At 42.3% G+C, this 25,203-nt stretch overlaps 2 protein-coding genes across 8 annotated transcripts; one reads left to right on the top strand and one right to left on the bottom strand.

Moving 5' to 3' along the window:
- Positions 1-1,405: 1,405 nt before the first annotated feature.
- Positions 1,406-24,163, bottom strand: sik3 (SIK family kinase 3). Of its 5 annotated transcripts, XM_085916113.1 has the most exons (28): positions 17,783-24,162; positions 17,621-17,690; positions 15,637-17,553; positions 12,450-12,566; positions 12,293-12,356; positions 11,896-12,057; positions 11,650-11,774; positions 11,343-11,466; positions 11,140-11,258; positions 10,801-10,911; positions 10,565-10,699; positions 10,186-10,263; positions 9,759-9,868; positions 9,470-9,626; positions 9,197-9,346; positions 9,023-9,096; positions 8,213-8,347; positions 7,431-7,572; positions 7,214-7,333; positions 7,081-7,139; positions 6,843-6,952; positions 6,337-6,503; positions 6,082-6,209; positions 4,694-5,463; positions 4,451-4,605; positions 4,206-4,335; positions 3,980-4,109; positions 1,406-3,869 (listed from the first exon to the last, which is right to left on the bottom strand). In XM_085916113.1, the coding sequence occupies exons 3-27, from the start codon at positions 15,925-15,927 to the stop codon at positions 3,985-3,987; spliced, it is 3,858 nt and encodes a 1,285-aa protein (XP_085772239.1). In that variant the 5' UTR covers positions 15,928-17,553; positions 17,621-17,690; positions 17,783-24,162; the 3' UTR covers positions 1,406-3,869; positions 3,980-3,984. The 5 variants fall into 5 exon arrangements, with proteins under 5 accessions (XP_085772239.1, XP_085772238.1, XP_085772240.1 ...); XM_085916112.1 differs by having other exon boundaries at positions 15,637-17,690; XM_085916114.1 differs by having other exon boundaries at positions 3,980-4,106; positions 15,637-17,690.
- sidt2 (SID1 transmembrane family, member 2) lies at positions 17,075-25,063 on the top strand. 3 transcript variants are annotated; one of them, XM_085916118.1, is made up of 26 exons: positions 17,076-17,810; positions 17,883-18,004; positions 18,469-18,633; positions 18,921-18,966; positions 19,317-19,418; positions 19,597-19,680; positions 19,762-19,927; positions 20,009-20,102; positions 20,176-20,231; positions 21,023-21,061; positions 21,143-21,220; positions 21,353-21,415; positions 21,658-21,776; positions 21,874-21,947; positions 22,030-22,096; positions 22,174-22,247; positions 22,319-22,442; positions 22,550-22,667; positions 23,058-23,194; positions 23,263-23,371; positions 23,641-23,717; positions 23,889-23,935; positions 24,049-24,154; positions 24,234-24,344; positions 24,413-24,526; positions 24,607-25,063. In XM_085916118.1, exons 1-26 carry the CDS (start codon positions 17,565-17,567, stop codon positions 24,667-24,669), a joined length of 2,601 nt encoding a protein of 866 aa, XP_085772244.1. In that variant the 5' UTR covers positions 17,076-17,564; the 3' UTR covers positions 24,670-25,063. The 3 variants fall into 3 exon arrangements, with proteins under 3 accessions (XP_085772243.1, XP_085772244.1, XP_085772245.1); XM_085916117.1 differs by having other exon boundaries at positions 17,075-17,810; positions 21,143-21,415; XM_085916119.1 differs by lacking the exon at positions 21,353-21,415.
- The last annotated feature ends 140 nt before the right edge of the window (positions 25,064-25,203 follow it).

Genomic DNA, 25,203 nt, shown 5'->3' with positions numbered 1-25,203 from the left:
TCAAAATAGTCACATCACCTTGTTGGAATAATATAGAAGCTTTGCAAGGCTGAGAAGTTGTGGATGAGGAGCAACTGTTATTGCTACATCAGGGGTTGTCAAGAGGTGGTCCGCGGCCCTTTAGTGGGCTGTAGCGGTATTGCAGGTGGTCCGCGAAATTGGAAATGGAAAATAATTGTATCATTATAAAGATAAAATGTATTTATTATTTAGTCTTGATTTACTTCCCACCTCATTTTTCAATCATTTACCCTTCCAAATTATGTCAAATGTAGCTGAGCTTCCCAAAATAAATGCAAATAAATAGCCCGTATAAATCTATCCTCCTTTGCTGCAAAAAAGAATGACTGCAATTCTATCCAAATTATAGCCTGTATAGGTCTATCCTCCTTTGGTGCATCCAGAAAATACACCAAAAAAAATCCACAAAAACACAGATACTGGTGCTGATGTGATGTGCATAGTGTGAATGCAGTGATTCTTATTGCCATTTGGATTATTAGATCATAGCTGCACACCTCATAAACATAATAATGAGCAAGGAAATTGGATGCATCCACCGGGCCTTGGTTTTACACAAACAATCCAGGATGCCAATAGAAATTTCTGCAAAGGCCCACACACATATAAATCCAAGGCTGCATTCAGGTTAATCCAGATGTTTGTGCTTTCCTCATTCTCACCTCCAAATCATCCATTCCACTCACACACACACACACACACACACACACACACACACACACACACACGGTGTTACCTCAGCCCTTCCTGCAGATTGTGCTGCGATTCCGTCTGCCGGAATTCCATGGCAGCAGGAGAGCGAAGGATGGCGATGAGAGGAAGGCCGTCTTTCTGACTCAGTCGCCCTCCCATCTGTGTCCACTCATAGTCACACGTACAGACACGCGTTTTCTCTGCTCTGCAGGATATGGCACCTCCAGTAGCAAAGCGAGCTGACTCAGGCAGTCACGCCGCCGCCACTAAAGATGAGGCGAGAGTAGGAGGGAGGGAGAGAGAAGCAGGATGAAGGGGAAGATGAGGGATGAATGCACAGACCAAGAGAAGGTATTGTTCTGGGAATTGGGAGCAACAAAAAAAAAGGAGAGGAGGAGATGTTTTGATCTGTGGTGAACAAAATAACCTTTGCTTCTCATTTTAATCTTGAACATCGATCAGCAGGATTGTTCAAAGTCACCACTTACTTGTTCGGTGCTCCATTATTTCAGGCTGGAATGTCTCTGCAGTGCAGTTGAACAGACAGAAGCAGCAGCATGCAGAGCACTGCAGGAAGATGGATCTTGATATAAATGTAGATTTTTGTTTTTTAAACGTTCCTTTTCATCTTAATCCCCCCCCCCCCCCCAGAAAAAACCCAATAGTATAAAGAAAAAGACACACGTCCATGCCATTTTAAAGTATTTCTTTATTTATATATATATTTCATCTTAGTTTGGTTGATAATCTTTTAAACATTGTTGCACTTTAGTATTTTTGTACTCAACATAAATGAAAAAAAAAGGCAAAAAAACAAAACAAATCTAAGAAAAATATAGAGTGGAGCAGAGCCGACTTGCAAAGAAAGAAAAGGCTGATGAAGAGTACACGTACACTAGAGGGCGGCATCAAGGAAGCAAAACAGAAACGGAGAAACGAATAGAATCAGTCTGATGTGTGAAGCAGCTCTCCCCCGACTCATGTGCAGCGCTTCCCATTCAATGGCACTGAATCTTCCTGCAGGTCCTAACTTTGATTTCATGAACAACTTTTGATACCCCTCAGTGCTTTTACGGATCAGTGTTGGCTTGGTGCAGAGGCCAAAAGCACATCTCTGACATAGAACGAAATTGAAACTTTTGGAAATGTTGAGAGAATCTTCGCAGGAAGTTAGAGTGCAAATGGAAAGCACGAGCGCAGCTTGACACCAATGACTGCTGCTTTTTAAAAAGAACAACCGTGCAGTCTGCTATTGTGCAGTTGGGCCTTTTTACTGCACCAGTTTTTAGTTGGCATTAGAGAAGGGGGAAAATATGACATTCAAACAAGAAAGGGGGGGAATAAGAATGTTTTTTTTTTTTTAAATAAATGTTCTGCTGTGGTCCCTCAGGTTTAGTTTTCAACAGCTTACAGCACTATTGTAAATTAAAGATGGGCGCGTGAAATCTTACATTCACGTGCTTTGCACACCAAATTTAGAATTCACATTTAAAGACTTTGTTTCCTTTTGATCGTTTCGACTCCGTCGTCCAAGTGAATCAACAATTCCAAAGCAGAATTTTAACTGTCCCATCTGTCCAGCAAGTAAGATAATCAAGGATGGCTGAGGGATCACAGCAAATTTGAAGGGTTTATAAAAGAAATAAAAATAAAAAGGGGGCGGGGGTGTTGTCAGTCTACATACATCTATGTTTTGGTAGATATGTCAAGTTACTCCCTTTAGGTTTCTGTTTGTTATTTTTCCCCGAGTATCAAGTCTGTAGCACCCAAACCAACCCGGACAAAGCCTCGAACTTGACCCTGTATAGCTTGCCACAACTATCTCAAATAAAAACAGGCGCAACAGCAATACAAATGGCATCAACAAAAGAAATACTTTAAAAAGCAACAAAAATTATTACTCTCCTCTTATTCAAGTGTCTCAATAGAATATTAAAACAAATATGAACAATCGTTTTAAGACATAGAAAGAGCCCTGTCTCTCTTCTCTGTCCTCTTTTGGCAGGAAATTTCAAGATTCATAAAGCAAAAAAGTAAACATTTTGATAACATAAAAAAAAAAAAAAATGATGATGAAAGAAAATAAAAGCCTCCCCAACATCTAAAAACAAATTTCAGAAATTGCAAAAGCATTCTATACATGGCATCGCTGTACAAGGAAAGGAGCAAAAATCTGGTAAAACTACCCACAATGCAATACACTGTCACAGACATGAGAGAGAAGGTAACAGCAGGTGGGAAAAATAAGGATGACGTGAAGTTGGGGGTGTCCATAAAGTAGTATGACATCATGAAAGGGAGGAGGAAGGAAAAGATTGTGTGACTCCAAAGTGCAGAATTCAGATTTTTTTCTCTTAATTATTGTCATCTTTGCAAGAAAAATCTGGTTTTCTATAATGTCATCATAATAAACATTATACTGGAAATTGTGATAACAACAGTAACAATATTGACCATTATGTCTAACATGGACATTACTATTTGACAATAAAATATATATATATAAAAAAAAAAAAAAAAAAAGTGTGGGTGGGTAGTTGGGGGTTGAAAGCAAGAACAACGAAAAAAAAAAAATGAGCTGGTTTAGTTTGTCCTCGTGTAAATGAAACTGAGCTCAGTCTTTGGGAGGGAGCAATGGAGGCTGACTCCAAACACCAATGCAGAAAAATTCTCATCCAGTCTGAAAAGTTCTGTAGTCTGCGAGTAACGGAGGGGGGGGGGGGGGGGATGGGACGAGAGGTCGGTTGCAGCTTCAAAAGTCCTTTCTTCTCCGCGCCTCTCATTGAATCATCAGACACACAATGTGAATACTTTGAATCTGTTGCAGCAGTGTGTCTATTCCTTTTTTTGTGCCGTTAGAAGTCAAACCGGCTCCGGTGGCCACTGAGGCACAAAACGATATGCGCACCGAGCGGGACAATCTTAGTCAAGAACAACCCACTGGTAACAAATGTGCAGGAGATGGTGGCACTTTTTGACCTTCTGAATGCTCCAACTGTCATCTTATGTTAACAACTCCCTCCCTCCCCCCTTTCCAAACAGATGGTGAGCAATGGAAAGATGGATGATGGCGGTTTGGCATGATGCAACTCAACTCAAGTCAACACATGTCAGGATGCTTGACATAGACCACTGTACATGGGATACACTGCATCCTGGAGAGAAGATAACAAACACAAGGGGGAGGAATTATGATGCAAATGCTCATTTCGATGTGTTACCAAATACCTTGCAATGCAACTGGCCTGATGAAAAGATGACGTACCATTGCTAGACTCCGGCCTGCTCCATGCTGTACTGCAGGTCAGGGGGCTTATAGCTGAGAAGCATATCTGTGGTGCAGGAAGAGGGATAGCAGGTCGCCGCATGGAGCTCCCCTTCAACGTCACATACTGCTGGAAATAGACATTTTATTGCTGTTATGGATTTTTTGTTTCTTCAAGTCAATAATGTTCTAGCTAATTGCAATTTTTTTTTTTTTTAGTGCTGACCTGACTCGTCCCGATGGTGCAGCTGCTGGCTTTCTGACAGCGACGTCTGGCTGAGAATGTCTGACATGCGAGCAGAACTTAACGCCTTCCCGGCCAACAGGCTCATCCCAGACATGGGTTCAGCTTGGTCCTGGACAGAAGATTAACAATCATCATAAAGGAAAGCATAATCAACATTAAGGATGACAATTTGAAATCCAGGGTTAAAATCCAATGTTTTTTTTCGACTAGATGTAGCCACTCACATATGCGTCGTCACAGGTCTGGATGGTGTGATGACGCTGAAGTTGTCCTCGAGACCTGTAAACTTCTCCTTGCTGACCTCGTGAATAACCCAAGCCGTTGTGATCAGGCACCTCCATAGCTTGTCCTGTCTGTCTGCACTCTAAAGGTTCAGAGTCTAATAATAATAAAAAAATGGGTGTGTAAAGTATGGTAACCTTAATCATGGGGAAATCTAGAAAGTAGTAAGTGCTGGCTAAACCCACCTCTAGATGCTGGAGGACTCAGACTGATATAGCCATGTCTGTGTGTAGGAGAGTTGTAGGGAGGGGTGCTGCCTCTAGGGGGAGCCAGGAGCTCATGACCTTCACCTGCTTTGACCAGAAGGCCTTCATGCGTGTGGTGGTAACCAGCTGGTACCTCATCTTCTTCCATACTTTCCGAGTGGGGCAAGCTCGGACAAGGTGCTTGGTCAGGTTGCTGTTGTGGTTGGATTTCTGGAGGTCGGATTTGAAGGAGGTGGTGGTAGTGTTTGCCTGCCGGGGAGCTTTGAGGCGGCTGTGGTTCCAAACTCTCACCCTGGCTCAGCTGGCGCAGAAGTAACATCTCTCCGTATTCCGGTGTAGTACTATTAGGTGGTGTCAGGGGTGCAGGACAAGAGCGAGGACTCTGTCTCTTCAGGAGCGCAGCCAAGTCTTGGGGTGGTAACCGAGGATCCGCATGGCCTGTTAAAGAGTGACGGGGGGACAAGAGCCCCTGTAGAGTCGGCGTAACGTGCTGTTGTGGGGGGCGGTAGTCCATTGGAGTGGGGGAAAGTAACGCTTGCTGTAGTGATGATGGGGTGCCATAATTGCCAGCCCCCAAAGCCCCGCTTTGGTAACCCTCCAGTCCAGGTACGTTAAGAGAGGCCCCCTGCAGGTATTGGCCATAGGCGCCCAGCACTCCGGGGGCACCTCGAGTGGCTGCGTCAGCAGAAAAAAGGTGGGGATTGAACTGAGCCTGATCATAGGCTGAGGTGAAACGTCCGAGGCTACGACTGAAAAGCACAAAGGAAAAAGGGGGAAGAATTAGCAATGACGTGTTCTATTGAGACAAAATTGGACTGTGGTTTAAGAATGTGGAGCAGGTCACTACATCACTCGAGATGGGAAGTTAGCAAACTAGGTCAGGTCCTTGCCCACACTCAAAAGACTTCACTGAGAGATTTGTGGGTCTTTCTGGGTCAACATTTCTGCAAGGATGGTCCACACATTCTCTCAGTGAAGAAAAGGGTGTAAATATATGCAACACAATACGAATCTGGAACCTCCTACGAAAACAATTGACTCTTCTATACTTGCTGCCACAGCACATACTGTATATCCACTCACCAAAAAAATGAAGGTGGAGCAAGCGCAGTTGTTGTCCATGAGGCTTTTCCACTTACTGTTTTGTCACTGATGGTAACTAATGTCCTTGTTACCTGTGCTTATATATAAAGTGTTTACCCTAACAGTATTACGGGCGTGATTAAAATGAAATGAAACAATTCCAAAATATGGGTCCTGTAAAATGAAATGGAATGAGTCCATTCACAGGAGTGAGTGGTTAAGATACGTTGTGAATTCAAACACTGAGGCTCCGTCAGGTCACTGCGCAGGAAGATTCATGTCACCTGTGCGATTCTGCGTTGTCGGCACTCAGCTGTTTTCCCAGAATTCTGTGTCCACAGGGTGTAGATAAAAAGCTACCCTGTCTCTGTGGCCCAACTCCCAATTCCACTTCCTGTACCTGAATAGTCACCTGAATAAATCAGACATGGGTTATTTTATAGTATCGGTACACATTCTCAAAAGTGTATTCGAGTCAGAAAAAAAAAAAGTGGGCAAAGTACAGTCCAAGTTTAATATCAAAATATTAAAAATCTCACTTGCTGCTGTTGAGGTACACCCTGAGCCAATGGGACAGATGGGTGTACAGACGGTGACTGCTGATTGGCTGGTACAGGCACTCTTGGAAGGCCTGTGGGAGGTGGGCTAGCACTTTGACCCTGGTACAGTGAAGGAGAACCATGTTGATACGGTACCGAGGATGGACCTAAGGAGGGCGAGAACAAAATGTTCACAAACAAGTTTGGAATGCCGGCTTCTCTGGGTCTGAGCTCATTCCGAGTTGGAGCGATGCAGAGAGGAAGTGTGCTGTGGTCTGACAAGTTCCCATTGGAAATTGTTTTTGGAAATAATGGATTTCCTGCCATGTGGGCCAAAGAGGTAAAGGGCCATGAAGATCCGCTATCAACACGTAGTTCCAAAACATGGGGAGTGTGTTTGTGCTCATGGCAAGAAGCCACCATTACCAGTTTTGAAGATACATTGGAAAACATATCATGTTGGTGTGCGTTGTTTTTTTTTTCCCTCGAGATTTTACGGTACTTACCATGCCCTGGCATTATGCCTGCAGAGCCAGGCGGAGAACTTTGATTTGGCTGTCTGAAGAGGTGGTTGCTCGGATGTGTTGGCGGAGGACTCGATGGCTGGATACGCAACCTGGGGGAGGACAAGAAAGAGAGTTGGAGAGAATATAGATCCAACAATTACACAACACTTCAACTGTCAGGAGCTCTGCACCACATTATCAGATTCATTCTTTGCTGGTTGCAAAGTATATCATTTACCTCTGGAGCTGGTGGGTTAGGTGACTGGGATGACTCTCTCCATGGCCTAAAGATAGACCCTGTAGAGAATAATTTGAATAATGCTAACCATTCTTCTGACTCTGTATAAGCATGTGACTCTGTAAGTGCATACCTGGATTTGCTGGTGGAGGATTTGTTGCTCTTGCTGGTAGAGAATATGCTGTTGCTGAGTGTGCTCCAGGAATCGATCATCCTGCTGGGCCGCATACATTTTCTGGAGCTGTTCACACTCCTTTAAAAAGATCAATCAGAAGAAAAAAAAATGTGAGGATAATTTTACTCTGAAGGGATAGCTCATCAACAACTTCAAAATAAAAGCAGTACGTAACCTGCTTGAGTTGTTTAATGAGGCTACTGTTCTCGAGATGCGTTTTGAAGGCTTGAATGGTGGCAGCGCCGTCAGAGAACCTTCTGACGGGTGAGAAGCGTTCCATAGGAAGATGAAGTGTGTTACAGTCTTTATAGCTTGATCTGAGGAGGAGACCAAAGAGAACAAAAACAAATCGAACAAGCACACAACGGAGACACACAAACACACACAAGGGGGGGAAAAAAAACAAGCACGCAGGAATAACAAATAACAAAAATGACAAACATTCAGACATGGTACACAAAGAGAAAAAAATAAAAATGATTAGGTATCATTCACAAAACATATTTAACTACATTAGTATAACAGCTGACTGGTAATCAATGAGTATTTTTTTGAGTATAAGTATTGCTTCTGAAATGAAACTGCCAGGGTGACATGAGGCAGGTGTATCATTGCTTAGTTGACCACATTTCCATCACAAACATCATTTTGATGTCCACCAAAAGCCACGTGCATCCGTTGTCGCTCAAAACACCAACAAACAAGATTAAGAAAAAAAAATTAAGAACTCTGTTGTCAGTCAACCAGACCAAAAACGACAATTAACAAACTGAATAAAAAAAACGACTGGAACCGTTGCTGGGGCAATACCTCACTTTGCATCAAACACCACCATTTACATTTTTTTTTTTTTCCGGGTTTGACGTAAAGGGTGCGGTCATTTTCAGCAGAGCGCGTGCTCAGTAACTTTGAGACAATTTGTGCGTAATCCAGCACAGAGTGGGTGCATCCCCTCACCGGGTGTGTGTGTCAGGGGCCCAGACCACCCTCTGGCGGGGGCCCTGTGACCGCTGGGGCTCTGCCGAGGGATCGCCATGCGATGTGCTCATGAGTGCGTGCGTCGTGTGCCGCTTGCAGCGGTTCGCCAGGTACCTGGGCCGCAGGGAGGGGGAGGATGGGGGGGGGTGAGGGTGGGAGACAGGAAGCAGTGCTGGTCAGCTCACTGCCCTTGTTTGCTACTAAAGACAGGGGGGAAGAAGGCCCACCCATTCCCGCCACTGCCAAAAGGGGAGGGGGGGTAAACGCAACATTTTGCCTAACTGTAAAAAAATTCAAACACAAAGTGATGTTAGAGCTTATAATAAGCACTTGTATTTCACAATTGATTATTTTTCCATGACAGGCTTTGCAAGCTGACAGTTAGCAAAGCTGGATGAGAAAAGGTGGAAACTGGAAAGGAGTATAATTATGCATGGACTGATGTCAGAATCAAGAAGTGGTGGCTTTAGAATTTGGCTGATTTGAGAGCCAGAGAGGAAGGCACTTGCACGATGGCAGAAGGAGTAGAGACAAGGTGAGCGCCACAGCAGAGTGGCCAGCACCCGTGGGGGGAAAAAGGCAAAGCACGTTCCCAGCAACCCAGACCACCAGCAAAAGATGCACGAACTGCTGCACCGAGACGACTGCTTAAGAAGGCTTTACCTTGACCGAGTTCCCAGCACTAACCGACCCAGTAACAGTCAGCGACTGTCAAGGTAACATGCCACTCACACCATCCACCTGTCTGTACAACGTATCCGACAAGCAAAAGCTGTCACGCTCAGTTACCTTTGTACCGCTTCTTGATCTGGCTCGCCATCTGATCCCTCCTCATCAACCGGAGCAACAGCAGGAATTGGGTGCTGAGGGAGGCAGAGAGTTTCCATTAACTTTACATGACAAGTCAACTCATAGAAAAAAAATAATAATCCTAATCAATCAATTACTACAACGACTACTCACTGGACTGGTAACAAGAGGTGATGGACCCCGGGGCCTTTTCAGGAGTTGGGCATGTAGTTGGATATTGGCACCGCCATCGGAAGCTCTTCGACCAAGGGGCCCCATGCCGTTGAGTAATTGCAGCGTGGGTGGTTGCAGCAATGACTGCTCCTGAAGTTTGAACAGAAAATCAATAAAGTTGGGACTTTATCTTGGCTCACAATTTATGTGGCATTGCTGCAGTTCTCCGATGACTAAAAGGGAACATCTAAGAGAGGATTTAAATGACTGCACCTTGTATTCCAACTGCTGTGTAGGTTGTAGGATCTGCGTTGGCATGAGAGTGTGCATTTGGCCCATTGTAGGTGTGAGTGGAGGGAAAGGAGGCTGGGGCACTGCTCCCCGGGGGAAACCTGGTGGCAGTTTCTGGAGGTCCTCTTGCATCTCGGTCCTAAATGAAAGAAAATAGAATGCATTTAGAGAGGCACAGGGATCCATGCCAAGTTATTAACACCAGTAATGCCCCGGTGGTGATATTTGTGGCAATAACAAACTGCAGAGTGAAAGGACATGACTGTATTACCTTTGGTCTGGTACACCCACAGTATGCCGCCTCATTGAGAGGTACCGAGCCATGGCTTCAGGAGACGGCTCTTCGCCTTCGTCACTGTCGAGTGCCATATTGCCGTCCGGCTAAACACAAAAAAAAATTCTTAAAAGTATATACTAAGTTTTATACAAGATGACTTCACTTTTGCTATCAAATTCTATATTTTAATACAGGGCTCGAATATAAATTTATATTTTAATGCGACTATGAATCTGCTTGGAGCATTCGTGTTTAACATTTATATTTGTGACCCTAACCCAAAAATTCCAATCAGTTTATTGTGGGAAATATCATGCAATGATTTAAAATAAATTTCCTTCACCCAACCTAAAATTGGTAGGGCAATAAATTATGTCAATAAAATGTGCAAAGATGCGAAAAGCAACTATCCTTGACTCACCTCAACAATCTGGTTCTCTGGGTTGATAAGCTGGACATGAGGAACCGTTATGCTAACTGGATTACCCTGTGGATCCATCTACGCAAGCAAACAGCGAGACAAAAAGGTCAGGTGAGGATTGCACTCATTTTTGAAGCAATCCTCTTAGAGGAGTGGGATTGGCACGTTGGTTAAGGTCAGTAACCATCTAGCACAAGGGCTTTCAAACATTCATAAAATAGGAGGCAAATAGTGAAGTGATGTAGAAACTTAACTCATTAGCTTGGCTTTATTTTTTTTTTTTAAATGAGCTCAAAATAATTTTGCAACAGACGGCTTTTCTCTGCATAAGGGAAAGTTTTGCTCATTTGTCATCTGAATTCAAATTGAAAGTATTTACCTGTACAGTGTTAATAGGATAGGTAATGGGGCGTGGTGTGGGTGGAGCAACGCGCAACGTCTTGTGTTTCTTCAGACGGTCGGACAGCAAACTGTAGATGGCACTGTAGAGATCATATGCATCTGTTTGTAGGGACTGAGGAAAGAAAACGGAATATTTGAGACAGAAATATTACTTTTATCGGAGTAAAAACTCACTTTGAGCACAAAAAAACAAAAGCTCAGTTTTTGTCTGACCTGAATTGTGCGTTCTCTGTCCAGGCCCATCTCGGACATAGCTATGAGCACTTGCTCATTGATGAGCTCTGTCTCTCTTTCAGTCTTAACCAGCTCACACTCTGCTATCAACTGAATGAAAGAAGAAGGGAATAAATCAGGATTAGAAAGATGACACCCAAAGAGTATAATGTACTAAATTGCAGAACACAGACAGTATTTTTTTTTTTGTATTATGAGTCAGCATGGCATGAATGGCACTGTCCACCCCCCCATAAATGTCTCAATTCAACAGGTTATTATGAACAATATAATCTTTTCTGGAATCCAGAGGTGCACATTAGTTCACCGAGAGCTCACCCTTTCAAATTCGGGGTCCGGGTCTCCTTGTCTCATCCACTTGTTCTTACAGATCTGTTCCATTGTTAGCCGTCTGCTGGGCTCCAGAACCAACATATGTCTGATCAAATACTCACAGTCTGTTCAAAAACAGATACATTTAGTCAGATTATCCTGCAACTATTTTTAGGAGAGGGGGGGGGGGGGCAAAAATAAAGATGTACCTGTAGACATGAAGAAGGGGATACGGAACTTGCCACTTAGGACTCGTGCTCGCAAATTCTGCAGAGTGCTCCCATCAAAGGGGAGGGCACCACACACCAATACATATAAGACCACACCTAAGCTCTGAACAGACAAAAGAGAACAAGATTATAGTAATTCCCAGACTACAACCAGCACCTGCACCCAAAGCCTTCCATTGAATGACAGAAATGATCCAAAAAAAAAATTGCATATCTATTTTAAGATCTGACTTGACAAAACTTTTAATAGATAGTTGTGGAGGAATGTTAATGTTTGTCAACTCACCCATATATCTACTTTGGGTCCATCATATTCTTTGCCTTCAAAAAGTTCTGGTGCCGCATAAGGAGGACTGCCACACCAGGTCTTTAATAGCTGTCCTCGGGAAAACAGGTTACTGAAACCAAAATCTGACAGGAAACAGAGAGGTGGGTTATTTCATTCCCTGGGTATATGTTAGCACTTGCCTACACCGACTTGAGTTGAAAGAGCCCGAAAGCAAGTAAGATTCTCTGATGCCAGATCACACACCTGCTATTTTGATATTGAGATTGTGGTCCAGAAGCAGGTTCTCGGCTTTCAGGTCTCTGTGGACAATGTTACGGCAGTGACAGAAATGGACTGCTGCGACAATCTGTTTAAACTTCTTGCGGGCGTCCTTTTCTGCCATACGTCCATGGGCCACCAGGTGGTCTGGGCGTGTAAAGCACAAATGATTGTGAAAAGAAAAAATAAAATGACAACAGAAGATATCCCTCATAAATATTGACAAACAAAAATAATGCTATATTTTACATTGTAGAAATTTTAAGAAAGGTGAAATTTCCCTCCAAAGTACAGCAAAAATAAAATAAAATAAATAAAAATTAAAACCTGCTCCAAAGTACAACAACAACAAAAATCATAATAATGTGGAGTGCAGTCTTACCAAAAATCTCTCCACCGCTAGCATATTCCGTTACTAAATAAATCATTCTCTCTGTCTCCATCACCTGTAGACAAGATTAAGTTTTACAACCAAACCAGTAGGCCCAGCGGCGAGTAAACTTCACCAACATAACCAGTAAGAAAATCTGTCAACTCACCTGGTACAGACGAATGATGTGCGGATGCTTTAGCAATTTCATGATTTGAACCTCCCTAAAGATCTTTTTCAAGTTTTCATCATCCAGCTGGGTCTTGTCCACTATTTTTATCGCCACCTGGTAACAAAGAGAGAAGATTAGGATAGATGAGAAATCGGCGACAGGGACAATTAAGGGAAAGAACACAAAAGAAAAAAAGACAGAAGTCGCAACACTTTAAAGACGATCTGATCGGCCCATGTTTCGCAATCTGCGATTGGCTGTGATGTCCTAATTTGCCAATCAATAAGTGTCATACGATTGTTGACATGTACGTATATTCCCATAGACCTCAACCATGACCTTTTGACAGTCACTAAGGTGATTGCATAACTACCGAGTCTCCAACAATGGGACCAACAGTGTGGAAGATGACAGCGTGTGACAGAATGATTCTCTGGAAATTTGGGATGGCAGAATTCCTTTCATGATTTAATCGAGCGGATTTGATGAGGCTGCTACCCACTACTAAAAATAAAGAAGCGTGTGTGAGAAAATTCCATGCGTGTTCAATGTTAACAAACACGCAGCAGAAGCATCCTCTGTCAAATTCTGTTGTGTGCCATCCCAACCTCCCTTTTCCTGATAACCGAGGAACAACGGCAGTCTGACAAGACAGACTTCCTGTTGCAGACAGAAAGGGGAAGTGAGGGAGAGTGAAAGGGGGGACCCCTGAGGGCGCTACAAAGCAACATAAAACAATGAGGATTTTTAGAATATTCACAAAAGAACATTTTGGACTGAATTTCTTCTTAATGAACGCTCGTATTCTTGATTTTCAGCTTTGGATGAAATTAAACTGATCTGAGTTTGAAACAAAGTCTTGGAACTTGCATAACATTTTATAGTATGAGCACTGTGTTTGACTCAAAGGTTAAATTTTACATAAATACTGAACTGATGGTCAAACGGGGTCAACAAAGACTTCATTGAAAGCGGAAGTTTAGTTCATTTAATATCAGTGATGCAATCTTACAAAATGCTGATCACACTTTTTATTATTTTAATATTTATCACGTTCCTCACATGTTCCTCTGCTTGCTGCTACAATGGGCTATCTGGAGATAAAATAAGACAACAGCTACATAGTATTGTTTAATACATTCTCCATTAAATTGACATTATTAACATTAAATATTTATATTTCCAATGTTATTTGCACCACAGTGTGAAGTTTTGAGCGCTACACAATAATAGGTCTAAAAAGTAATTTTTGCTTTCCTATGGGACGGTTTTTTTATTTGTTAAATTGATTTTCATTACATGAAATAAAAAGCAGACAATTACCCGAAATGACAAAATTTCAATTAAAAAAAAAAAGCAGAGAGAAGATCTCACAATTTTGTGCTCGACCCTGGTACAAGATTAGTAACACCGCTACCGCTATTCGATGAAATTGCGCTACAGAGGCTTGCTTTGGCCTCGCAAGCAGCAGATGCAAAACACATTGACCCATGTCTCCTTGTCAGCATGCATTTAAACACAAACATGACATTAAACAGTGCATACAGTAAACAAACTGAAAGCCATTCAATAGGCTAAACTTCAGAAGCGCTTCAAACTGCAGCCTTTCAACATGCGAGCACCCAAAAATATCTCATGAATCACAAATTGGATTAGCTTCTGTTATGCCTGCATCATAAAATTCAAGAATGCCAAATATGCTAACTGAGGCAATTATGTTCTCTTTTGTCTTGACAAGCTTTGCAACAATCGCTACCAACAGGATAAATAAAAAAGAACAAAATTGCTTCATAAAAAATACTATTGCTTTCCTAATATGTCCCAAGGGTTCAACATAGAAAACCAAACAACAGAAGTTGTATGAAATGGTGTAAAACAAAATAAAATCATCAATGAACAAAATGTTCATTGGAGTAAAGTAGTCTCACTTTACAACTCCACAATGACAGTTTGACCGTGACATTAACTTAATCACAAGTTTGTGCCCTGGGCAGACTTTACCGGCAACAGGATGTTTATGCCGATGATGCCTGGACTAGGATGGTCTTTGTTGCCTCCAGGTGTGGGATGGAGGAGAAAAAAAAAAAACGCTTGCTGTGTGTTTAAATCTCTTGATTCACAAAATGACAACGCATCAAAATAAAAAGAGCGGGGTGGGGGGAATTACTTCACTGCACCCAGAGGTCCATTATTTACAAACACCGCAAAGCCAACATGAAGAAACTGCAAGCACAAGGAAATGTTTTGCTGTCTGGATAAGCTGTCGAAATGTTTCTTTCATCAAATTAGTGTCACCTTAAATAACTCTTAAAAGGAGTTGTGTCAAGTGATGACAATGTCATTTGTTTCATTCATTTTTTATCAAATTGATACATTAACTGCAGATGTGAAACTGGAACATAATCATTGCAGTTTGACAATATTACTATTACTAGTGTACTTTACTATTAATATTTTCTCAGATTACTTTTCATTGAATTTGTGACAATATCTGGGGGGGGGGGGCAAATTAAAAAAAATGTTATGTGTAACTTTTAAGACTTCTTTGAAGGATTACTGTGTTTCACGTAACAACATTTGAGATGTTATAGATGGCGCTACTAAAAAAAAAAAAAAGTCAGCATCCTTGTCAAAATTGGTCAGACATTTTTCCGGACGATGAGTTAACGGGGACATTTGTCGCTTTTGAAGATCCCAGTTGCAAGGACACTTGGAATAATATCAAATGCTTGTTGCTTATTAGAATGTATTGACAAGCGCTTGAATTATAGCAATGCATTGGTATTTCTTTATTAAAGCTGCATTCAAAAAAGCTAATTCGCGGCTAAGCTAACTGCTACAGCGGGAACATTTTGCGTCTCTTCTATAGATCTTCGCCAGTACCCTTCTCTCTGTCCTCTGCGCTTTGCCACAAATGAAACCATGAGTAATGTCACGTTAGAATTGTGTAGAACCATCGTTGATTTGTTTCCACTAACTGCGTTTAATGTCAACAATTTGCAGAGATGTCATGCATTGAATGACCCGACTACAAGCAGCGGTGTCCCTAAAGCGAGCTTGCCGTTTTGTCTGGGGAGCTTGAAGGCCCCGGCTTCGTCCCCGGTGTTGCGCTAAAAACCCCGATCAATTCGCAATGACAACTTGCCATTGGTCACCTAAAATAGTCCACAATTAGTCGCCTTACCTTTGCTTTGGTAATGATGTGGGTGGCCAGTTTAACGACCGCAAAATTTCCCTTGCCGATGGTCCGCTCGATCTCGTAGTGGCCCACTCGAGCAGGAGGGGGCCTGGTGGTCGAAGTCTGAGCAGGATTGGGGATGCAGCCGGTGGCCGCGCCTGGACGACCAGGGTGGCTAATCCCGGGGGATGGCTGGACTCGGTTCTGAGGGCCCATGCCTGCGTGGCTCGGTCGGGCAGAGTGCGCTATCCCGGCCGCGGGAGTCCCGGCTGCACCTCCGCTTGACACGGCCGCCATCTTCTCGCCTCTCTCTGCGGGAACAACAAGCAGCCTTGCGCAGCGCGCGCACGCCCCCGCCCTGCGTCATTTTACGTGCGGCGCTCCTTCGCAGCGCCCTCTCTAGGTTGTTACTATGGAAACGATCCGCGTAACACATGACCTCATCCACAAAAACGTATTGTGGTCGCCAGGGCAACAAAGAAGTGCGCATTATCGCTCTGGCGCCCATGATTCAGTGATCCATTACACAGCGCCGCGAGTAGACGTGTTCTGCAGATGGAATAATATGACAAATTCTTGTCTTTAAATTAGGAGCAACTCCTAATCACTGGAGAGATACTCAACATTTTCAATAAACACCATTATGTTCAAAGGTCTAGGTTGAATATAATGAAAATTAAATGCATATGCATGTAGGCAACATGACATGAGGTGATTTCGATTGGGTCATGATTTTAAACCTTGAAATGTTCAAATAATAATTGACGTCACTTTTCAAGCTTCAGTACTTTCTTGACTATTCTGTTCAAAGGCTGGAACCTATAAACTATATTTATAGCATCAAAGTTTTTTTTTAATAGACAAGGGACATGTTCTCTTATTAAACCCGTGTATTCTACTTTAAAATGTTGTAGACAGCACCACCCTGTGGTAAAAAGAGTTATTACAAAAACGCTCGAGCAAGAACCAAGGTAATCTAAGGTGAGCGTATCGTGTCCGTGTCGTCATTTTAAGGATAGGCAACGCATTTCAGATCCCGATTGAATGAATACACTCATATTTGAGACTTATTCAAGAGAAAATATAAATCACAGAACATTACACAGCACAGCAAGTCGTGAAAATGCCAGCCTGGCCTATGAATTTTCTGCTGATTAGAATTTGGGTGTGTCTTTCCACAGTTTTAATGTACATTTATAAGTGCAGTAACAAACTGTGTTGATTGAGAATAGTTTTCTGAAGTAATTCTAAGCCCACATGGCAATATTCTTTCCACAATGTTGCTGGGTTTTAATAGTATGCTCTTTTTATATAATTTTTCATCCGAACTTAATTGCCAGTCAAAATCTAAAACTTCTTACTTTTAATCTTATATTTATTTTTGACATCCATTACGTTATATGTCATATTTATTATCTATTTGTTGCGCAATCGAGTCCTTTGTGTCCTGATGAGGGCGCTATTCATGAACAACATTTATCCCCTCACACATCACAAAGAGGCAAGAAGGATGGTTTCATGCCAAATGACCACTTCAAAAACACTCAGATGAACCCACGAGGACGCCACGCACCTGGACGTACCATTCGGACTTCAAAAGCTGCAAGCAGGCCTACTCGATCACTCAAACGACGTTCTCGGACTAAACTTCCAGATCCAAACATGGAGCTGCGAGCTAGCCAATAATGCTAAGAGTAGCAAAACAACATAGCCGCCTGTCAGGATTCGTTTGTTTTGCTACAGTCTTATTCCATTGCTTCTGTCTCCGATCTTGTGACTTCACATTGTCCTGTTGTTATTTGAGACCAAAACAGGGCATGACACAATTTTGACAGTCAACCTGTTTACTTCGAGTCATTTGAATGGGGCGGAGTTGCACAGTTCGTTTCGCCATTTAATTCCTGAACGGGTGTCCGTTGACTGCTTCAAGGAAAATGTTGAGAGACAATATGCTGTTAGGGAGTCATTGGAAATCACGATATAAAAATACCTTTGGACCTGATGCAGGTGTTCTGCTGTGGTTGTCCGTGGTGGCCCTGTTGACTTGCGGCAACGGTGCTCTAGGGGAGATCAAAAATGTGATTCAGACAGAAGGCGAGTTTGATGTAATCTATAACGAAACAGTTACGAATGAAAATCTGACCATCTATACCTTCAATCACACCGTCTCCAGAACTAAGGTAAGCGAGTGAGGTTTTTTTTTTTTTTTTCCATGTCAGTACATCGGTGATTTATTGTTCTTCATGTCCTAGACGGAAGGAGTTCGTGTATCCGTGGACGTACTGTCGCAGAACCTCAAGAGTCCTATCCTGTTTGTGGTGCGACAGAAGCAAGCTGTTTTGTCCTTTCAGGTTCCCCTCATCCTCAGAGGCTTGTAAGTGATGGACCAAGGGTGTCCCAAAAAAAATAGCTTTGCAATCACACAAATATATTATCAAAACAAGTAACTAGCAAATCTATAAAGAAAAAAAAAAGTGAATGTTTGAATGAGAATGTATAGGCCATTTAAATAGCTGCAAAATTCTGAGCATGCTCAAATTCTTATCTTGTTACATTTCGTAATGAACCTTTGCACTTTCACATCCTCAGACTCCAGATTACCGATCTCCTTGTCATCAGTCTGGGAAAGTTATTTCCACATATACATTTTGCTTTTTTTTTAGGGGAGTTGCTCAAAGTTATTGGAAAACACATGACCATTAAAGTCACCTGACACTTTAACAGCAGTCATCAAAATCATTCCAAAAACAAAAGACACTAATTTCTTACCTTAACACTCGAGCTCTAATGAATTGTTTGTGTTTTGATACTAAGCAATACAATGTGTGTTCTCTCCAGGTACCAGAGGAAGTACCCATACAATCATTTGGGCCGCACATTATGCCAACCTCCAACACGGGCCGCATCGGAGACCCAGTTCTTCTTTATAGATGTGTCTACACTTTCCAGCCAGGGTACAAACTACCAGCTTAGGGTCAGCCGCGTTGAAAGCTTCATATTGCAGTAAGTGACACCTTCAGATACACTACATTAAAAAAAAAAAATTCAGGAGGCAATTTATGTTTCTACCAAATTGGTCATTTTCCTGTTAGAATGAACATTAAACTCAAATAGAATATAATACATTCTGTTGTGTAATTTCAGTGCTGTCTTAGTTGAATTCATTTGCTAGTTTAAATATTGTCCTAGTGTCGGTTGTCGCACCATTTAATCTGTACTGCTCGGCAGAAACACGGAATGATGTCTGAACTGCGACTAATTCGTCTGACTGATTTTCACTTTGATTCCAGGACAGAAACGAAATTCAGTTTCACTGCATCTCCCTCCCAACCTCAGGTACGCACGGGTCTGGTTAGAATGAGCAGAAATGAGAACTCGTGAAATGAAGTGCAGCGTCAACAAAAGGATGTGGGAATATTTGATGTTACACAATAACAGGAAGTCACGCTTGTTCAAACTTGAGCCGATGTTGTGTATCTAGCACGTAATTTGTGCAAAGACATTGTGATGATTTGAGATGTCTGTACGTGCTAAATTGTAACTCAATGCTTCGGTTAGTCTGTTGGCCAAATATTATTGAAGTAGAATTCATGAAGTCAATAGCCAATAAATGCTTTACCTACTATTTGAGAACACTATTAGAATATTAAAAATCCCTTCCCCTAATTGCTTATCTTCTCTCTCAGTACTTCAAGTATGTATTTCCTGAAGGAGTGGACACTGTGATTGTGAAGGTCAGCTCGGACATGAACTTTCCCTGCTCCGTTATGTCCATCCAAGACATTCAGGTAGACTTTCTCCTTCTCGTGCTGTCAAAAAAGGACCTTAAGTGGTCACATAAGCGCAAGAATTATGTTTATCTTAAAGCGATAGTGATCTCCGATGATTTGTTTACCTCACCCCCAGTTAGCTCTTCTTGTTTAATCTAATTTGATTGATGTTTTCTTGTTGTTTTTCTGTTTTTAGTGCCCCGTTTATGACCTGGACAACAATGTGGCCTTCATTGGAATGTATCAGACTATGACCAAAAAAGGTGCCATCACAGTCCAGGTGGGTAGTCAGTCCTTCAATTCGTATTTTTGACAAACCTAGCGCTAATCATTAGTCCTCTGCCCCCCTTTTGCTATCCAGAGAAAAGATTTCCCCAGCAACAGTTTTTACGTGGTAGTTGTGGTGAAAACAGAAGACGAGGCCTGTGGCGGTCCACTGCGCTTCTACCCGCTACGCCCCGATGAACTGATCGACGCTGGTAACCGCAGCAAAACCCTTGACGTGGTGGTCTCCCTCGCTATAAAATGTAAGCGACTTTTAGATTGGATTATTGTCAAAATGATCAATATGTAACCACCATTAAAATGAGTCGCTGTCCGCTTTGCAGCAGAGGTGTATGTGTTGGGCATGCTACTATGTCTTGGAATTTTCCTCTCCTTCTATCTTGTCACTCTGCTGGTGGCCTGTGTGGAGAATAAACGGTAAGACTTGGACATGGTCTTCTAAAGAAAGGTCAGAGCACTCGATTAACTTGCATTTCTATGTTCTGAGCAGAGCCAGGAGGAGAGAGCTCTTTGAAAATATTGATGACACATCACCAGCTGAGACAGGTAACCAAGCTCTTAAAGGAACAGGGGTCACACGAGGTCACACGAGGGGGGGGCGGGCTGTAGATATTAACTGGACGATCTGTTGTTTTTTTTTTTTATTCTCTTTCCTGTCTGCTAACGTGTCCTTCAGCTTCTCTGCTGGGGAAAAATGGAGATGGTATATAAACACACAGTTGCTCCTGTCTTTTGTTTGGCATTAGATGCTGCATTCAATGCATGTACATGTATGTCTTTATGATTTCAAAGCATGTGTCACTTTTGAGCTATGGATGAAATGAAAAACTTTTTGTTTGCGCTAGTTAGTTAGTGATGCTACTAGCATAAAAAAAAAAAACAGTTAACTTACTGCACATTTACAGTGAGCAAAATGATCAGACATACTGCATTACCTGCTGTTGTTTTTTTTTTTTTTTAACTTCAGGATGAAAACAACATTTTTTTTTTTAAACTCATTTCATTGGTTACGACCGCACGTGTTTCCCCATTTCTATACGAACATGTTCCGATGAAGGTTGGGGACTGAACCATGCCGTGAATAAATCCACAAATAATTCACCCTCCCTTAAAAGGTTAAATAATCACTAATAGTTGCCACAGCATCAGTTTTATATTGGGCCAGATGGTGTTGGCCTGTATAATAGAAGCGCCTCACCTCAACATAGTCAATTGGGACCAACATTTTGCAGGATGTAGGTCTTTAAAAAAATAGGTAATAAATAGGTTGTTAATTGCAAAGAGAGCAGAGAAACACTGAAGTCTTACGATGATTTATTTTTTTGTTCTATCTAAAGGCAAGGTTACAGCTTCACCAAATGAATACGGCTCCCTCGGTGAGTTTTACCCTGCTTTTTTTTTGTTTTTCAATTTTTCCCCCTTCTTGTGGTTCCTAAATGAATATGTCCATTCAACAGATAGCACAGTTAGTTCAGAAGCAGTCACCGAGAGCGCCCCATCACTTGACAGCGCGGCTTCAGCTGACAACTACATGGGTACGGGATATATTCTTAGCGAACTACATTATTATTGTCTTGTTTACTCAAAATGTGCCCTTACGGTAACTGTGGTAGCTTCTTGTTGGAAGCTCTGCTCCCTCAATGCATTCTTATGCCTTTGTTCATCAGGAAGGGAGCCTTTTAAACGTCGACCAATCCTCACTCAACTGCACCACACAACCATCTGCATCGGTGATGCACTGCCACATAGCTGGCCCAATCGCTTTTATGGCAAAGCCAATCACTGTGATGTCAATCGATGTTTTTTTTTTTGAGACGCTGGTATCTTAATTAGACTAAACGGACATTAACAGTGGTGTGTGATTCAAGGTGTTGGCAATCAGGCTTTGTGATTTTCAAATCTTGAACCGATTGGCCGTCGGATGATACTCCATCATCTTTAGGAAAGAAAAAGTCATTTTCTTTTCCATTAGAACGGACTGGTTGGAAAAGTGGCGGAAGAAGCAGACAAGAATCATTGAGCTCTATCGAAGAAGATGACTATGACACACTGGATGACGTCAACTCGGACAAAAATATTGTTCGCACCAAGGTAAGCCTCGTCTCAAGTCGTGTTACCAAATTGAGGATTTTTTTAAAATGAAAAAACTGGGAATTTACAATGTCCCTGTGTCCTTTGTTGATGACAGAAGTATCTTTGTGTGTCTGACCTGTCGCGCAAAGACAAGAGGGTACTCAGCAAGAAATATCAAATCTACTTCTGGTGAGAATATATATATATATATTTTTTAAGATGCTAAAGTTGTGACACCATAATTGACAAATGGTCAAAAATGTCTCATCAGGAACATCGCCACCATCGCTGTGTTCTACGCCCTGCCAGTCATCCAGCTCGTCATCACATATCAAACGGTACGCTAACGAGGAAATTAACAAATGAAAGCATTTCTTACATATTGATTCCAAATCTTTTTTTTTTTTTATATCAGGTTGTCAATGTCACGGGGAACCAGGATATCTGCTATTACAATTTCATGTGCGCTCACCCTCTCGGAGCTCTCAGGTTCGTACCCGTCTCAAATGAGCTGATGACATCATTTCGCCATTTTACTCATCCGCTCGACCACGACGCAGCGCGTTCAACAATATCCTCAGCAACCTGGGCTACGTGATGCTGGGCCTCCTCTTTCTCCTCATCGTCCTCAAGAGAGACATTGTTCACAATCGAGCCCTGGCCTGTAATGAAGTCAACGCACTGGTAAGTTTGTGTGACTTCAACTGGATATACTGGTCCGTACTGTGCTCAACAAATGTATTAGGCCCAAAAAAAAAAAAAAATCTGACACTGCTGTCCTTTCATTTTAGGAATGTGGCATCCCAAAGCATTTTGGTCTCTTCTACGCCATGGGCACGGCTCTCATGATGGAGGGTCTACTCAGCGCCTGCTACCACGTCTGCCCCAACTACACCAACTTCCAGTTTGGTAATGTGACACATCAGACCACACCGCCACCATTATTTTCTTCCTCCCCTGCTACCATATATCCATGTATGAAGTACAGTTCATCTCGAAACGATTCATATCCCGGAAAAAGTTTGACTTAGGAAATCACAATGTCCCAACACCGGTGAGCTATTTTTAGAACAGGCTACTCGTGGTCTTTGGGGTCTACATCGCATGACTGACCCTCGCTCTAACTATAGAATTGTACAAAATATTGTTTCCTCAAAATTTGAATATTAATACCGGTATTAAAAAAGAGTGACTAATAATGTCCACGTCTTGTAAGTTCAACTTCACAACAGTAGGGGGAGCTCAGGAACCGATGTAACTTTTCTCAGCAGCTGAATTATTTCTGTGATGTTCTGGCAGACACGTCTTTTATGTATATGATCGCCGGCTTGTGTATGCTGAAGCTGTACCAGAAGAGACATCCCGACATCAACGCCAGCGCTTACACCGCCTACGCCTGCCTGGCCGGAGTCATCTTCTTCTCCGTGCTCGGAGTGGTACGTGCACACCAGCCGATCGATAACGCTTCTCGACACCCTGACGAGATCGGTGCCGGTGTTTACAGGTGTTCGGAAGAGGAAACACCGTGTTTTGGATCGTTTTCTCAATCATCCATATATTGGCCACACTTCTCCTCAGCACACAGCTCTACTACATGGGCAGATGGAGGCTCGGTAAGATTTTATAGCAAATTGACGATTATACTTAAGGGTTACAAAATTTGTCAGGTCATCGTAGAAACGTGAAAGTAAATATTCTCAGATTTAATTGGTTTTTTTTTACAGCTAAGAAAAGGTAGTGTGTGTAGATTATTTTAATGATAAATTCAAATTATTTCATCAAAGAAAGTTCCTTGCATAGGTAAAATTGTTTGATAATTTCATGAGATAAATGTAAAATGTATTTTTTGGACACAATTTGAGATGTGAATGTTTTGTTTCAGACTCTGGTATCGTGCGCAGGATGGTTTATGTCGTCTACACAGATTGTATTCGACAGTGCACCGGGCCTATGTACATTGTGAGTAATGTCTGCGTGATAGTATGGGACACATCATTTTTCAAAATAAAAGAGGGAGGGGCGGGGGGGCTTTTTTTGTCACCGATTAGTGTATTCCAATGAGAAAATCTGAATTGAAGATAAAATGTCATTCATCGGAAGTCTCTGAATCCATGACTCTTGTGTTGTAAGGATCGCATGGTTCTGCTGGTGATGGGCAACATAGTCAACTGGTCCCTGTGAGTAAACCGTTGTGTTTGTGTGTGTGTGTGTGTGTGTGTGTGTGTGTGTGTGTGTGTGTGTGTTGCAATCCAAACACGAGAATGTAATTTGAGTCATGTTCTTTCTGCAGCGCTGCTTACGGCCTCATCGAGAGACCCAATGACTTTGCCTCCTACCTCCTAGCCATCGCAATCTGTAACCTTCTGCTCTACTTTGCCTTCTACATCATTATGAAGGTGATTGTTTTATAACAAGATGTCTCACGACTTACCCGGCTGGCTGGCATTGTTTGACGTGTTCCGTTTGTTTTAAAAGCTGCGCAGCGGTGAGAGAATCCAGTGTCTGGCGTTGGTGTGTATTCTCTTCACGGCGGTGGTGTGGGGCTTTGCGCTCTATTTCTTCTTCCAGGGTCTTAGCACCTGGCAGGTTGGAGAATTTATTGACATGGTCAACACACATCAGAAATTCTTCACGATCATTTTGTTTTGAAACAGAAAACACCGGCAGAATCTCGTGAGCACAACCGCGACTGCATCCTGCTTTCATTTTTCGACGATCACGACATTTGGCACTTCCTCTCTTCCATCGCCATGTTTGGCTCCTTCTTGGCAAGTCCTACCTTTTGTTTTACGTTATAAAAAAAAAAAAGAAATACACGGGACGTTCGCTCACTCTGTTCCAACTTCAGGTTCTGCTCACTATGGACGATGACCTCAACACCGTCCAGAGAGATAAGATCTACGTGTTTTAGATTGAACACACCTGAAAGCGCTCCTCACTTGCCTTATCGTCCTTTTTGGTCCGTCCACGTCCAAAAGCAGAGCCAGTAGCCTTTCCGGCCGTCATTCCGCACGGCCCCCATCAGCTGCTCGGGGCAGGCGCAAGGTCGCCCCCCCCCCCCCCCCCTCCAATCAACAGTTGACAGATGCTGAACATTTCTCTCATCTCGCTGCCATCAATAATTGTATTGCTGATGTACTTGATGTTTACTGTCTCCATTTGAGGTAATCTATCCTATTTTGCTTAAACTACAGCCTGAATCTGTGATTATTTATTGTTCACAATGTACTGAAACACTTATGACTGAAAATGAATGTTTCTATTTGTCAAATGTCATTTGCTAAATGTGTTTTTACAAATCGCAATGGCAGTGTTTTATCGTGTGAGTCACAAAGAAACCAGCCAATGTGATGATATTGTCATGATCGTTTCAGATGCGATGCGGGAAGGTATTTTTTTGTTTTTTTGCATTAAAAAAAAAAAAAAATCATGATGTCGGTTATGT

Source organism: Syngnathus leptorhynchus, chromosome 7, assembly GCF_054491065.1.
Source record: "Syngnathus leptorhynchus isolate UIUO chromosome 7, UIUO_Slep, whole genome shotgun sequence".
Lineage (NCBI taxonomy): Eukaryota > Metazoa > Chordata > Actinopteri > Syngnathiformes > Syngnathidae > Syngnathus > Syngnathus leptorhynchus.
Note: the sequence above shows the minus strand (reverse complement) of the source record. Positions and strands in the feature narration are given on the sequence as shown.

Coding starts and splice junctions, on each gene's coding strand:
- sik3 (XM_085916112.1), bottom strand. CDS start 15,927: ATGGCGGCCGTGTCAAGCGGAGGTGCAGCCGGGACTCCCGCGGCCGGG. Junction 7,573..8,212: donor GCCCCTGACACACACACCCG/GTGAGGGGATGC, acceptor TCTCCTCCTCAG/ATCAAGCTATAAAGACTGTA. Junction 7,334..7,430: donor TCATTAAACAACTCAAGCAG/GTTACGTACTGC, acceptor ATCTTTTTAAAG/GAGTGTGAACAGCTCCAGAA.
- sidt2 (XM_085916117.1), top strand. CDS start 17,565: ATGTTGAGAGACAATATGCTGTTAGGGAGTCATTGGAAATCACGATAT. Junction 18,967..19,316: donor CATCTCCCTCCCAACCTCAG/GTACGCACGGGT, acceptor CTTCTCTCTCAG/TACTTCAAGTATGTATTTCC. Junction 19,681..19,761: donor AAGGTGCCATCACAGTCCAG/GTGGGTAGTCAG, acceptor TTTGCTATCCAG/AGAAAAGATTTCCCCAGCAA.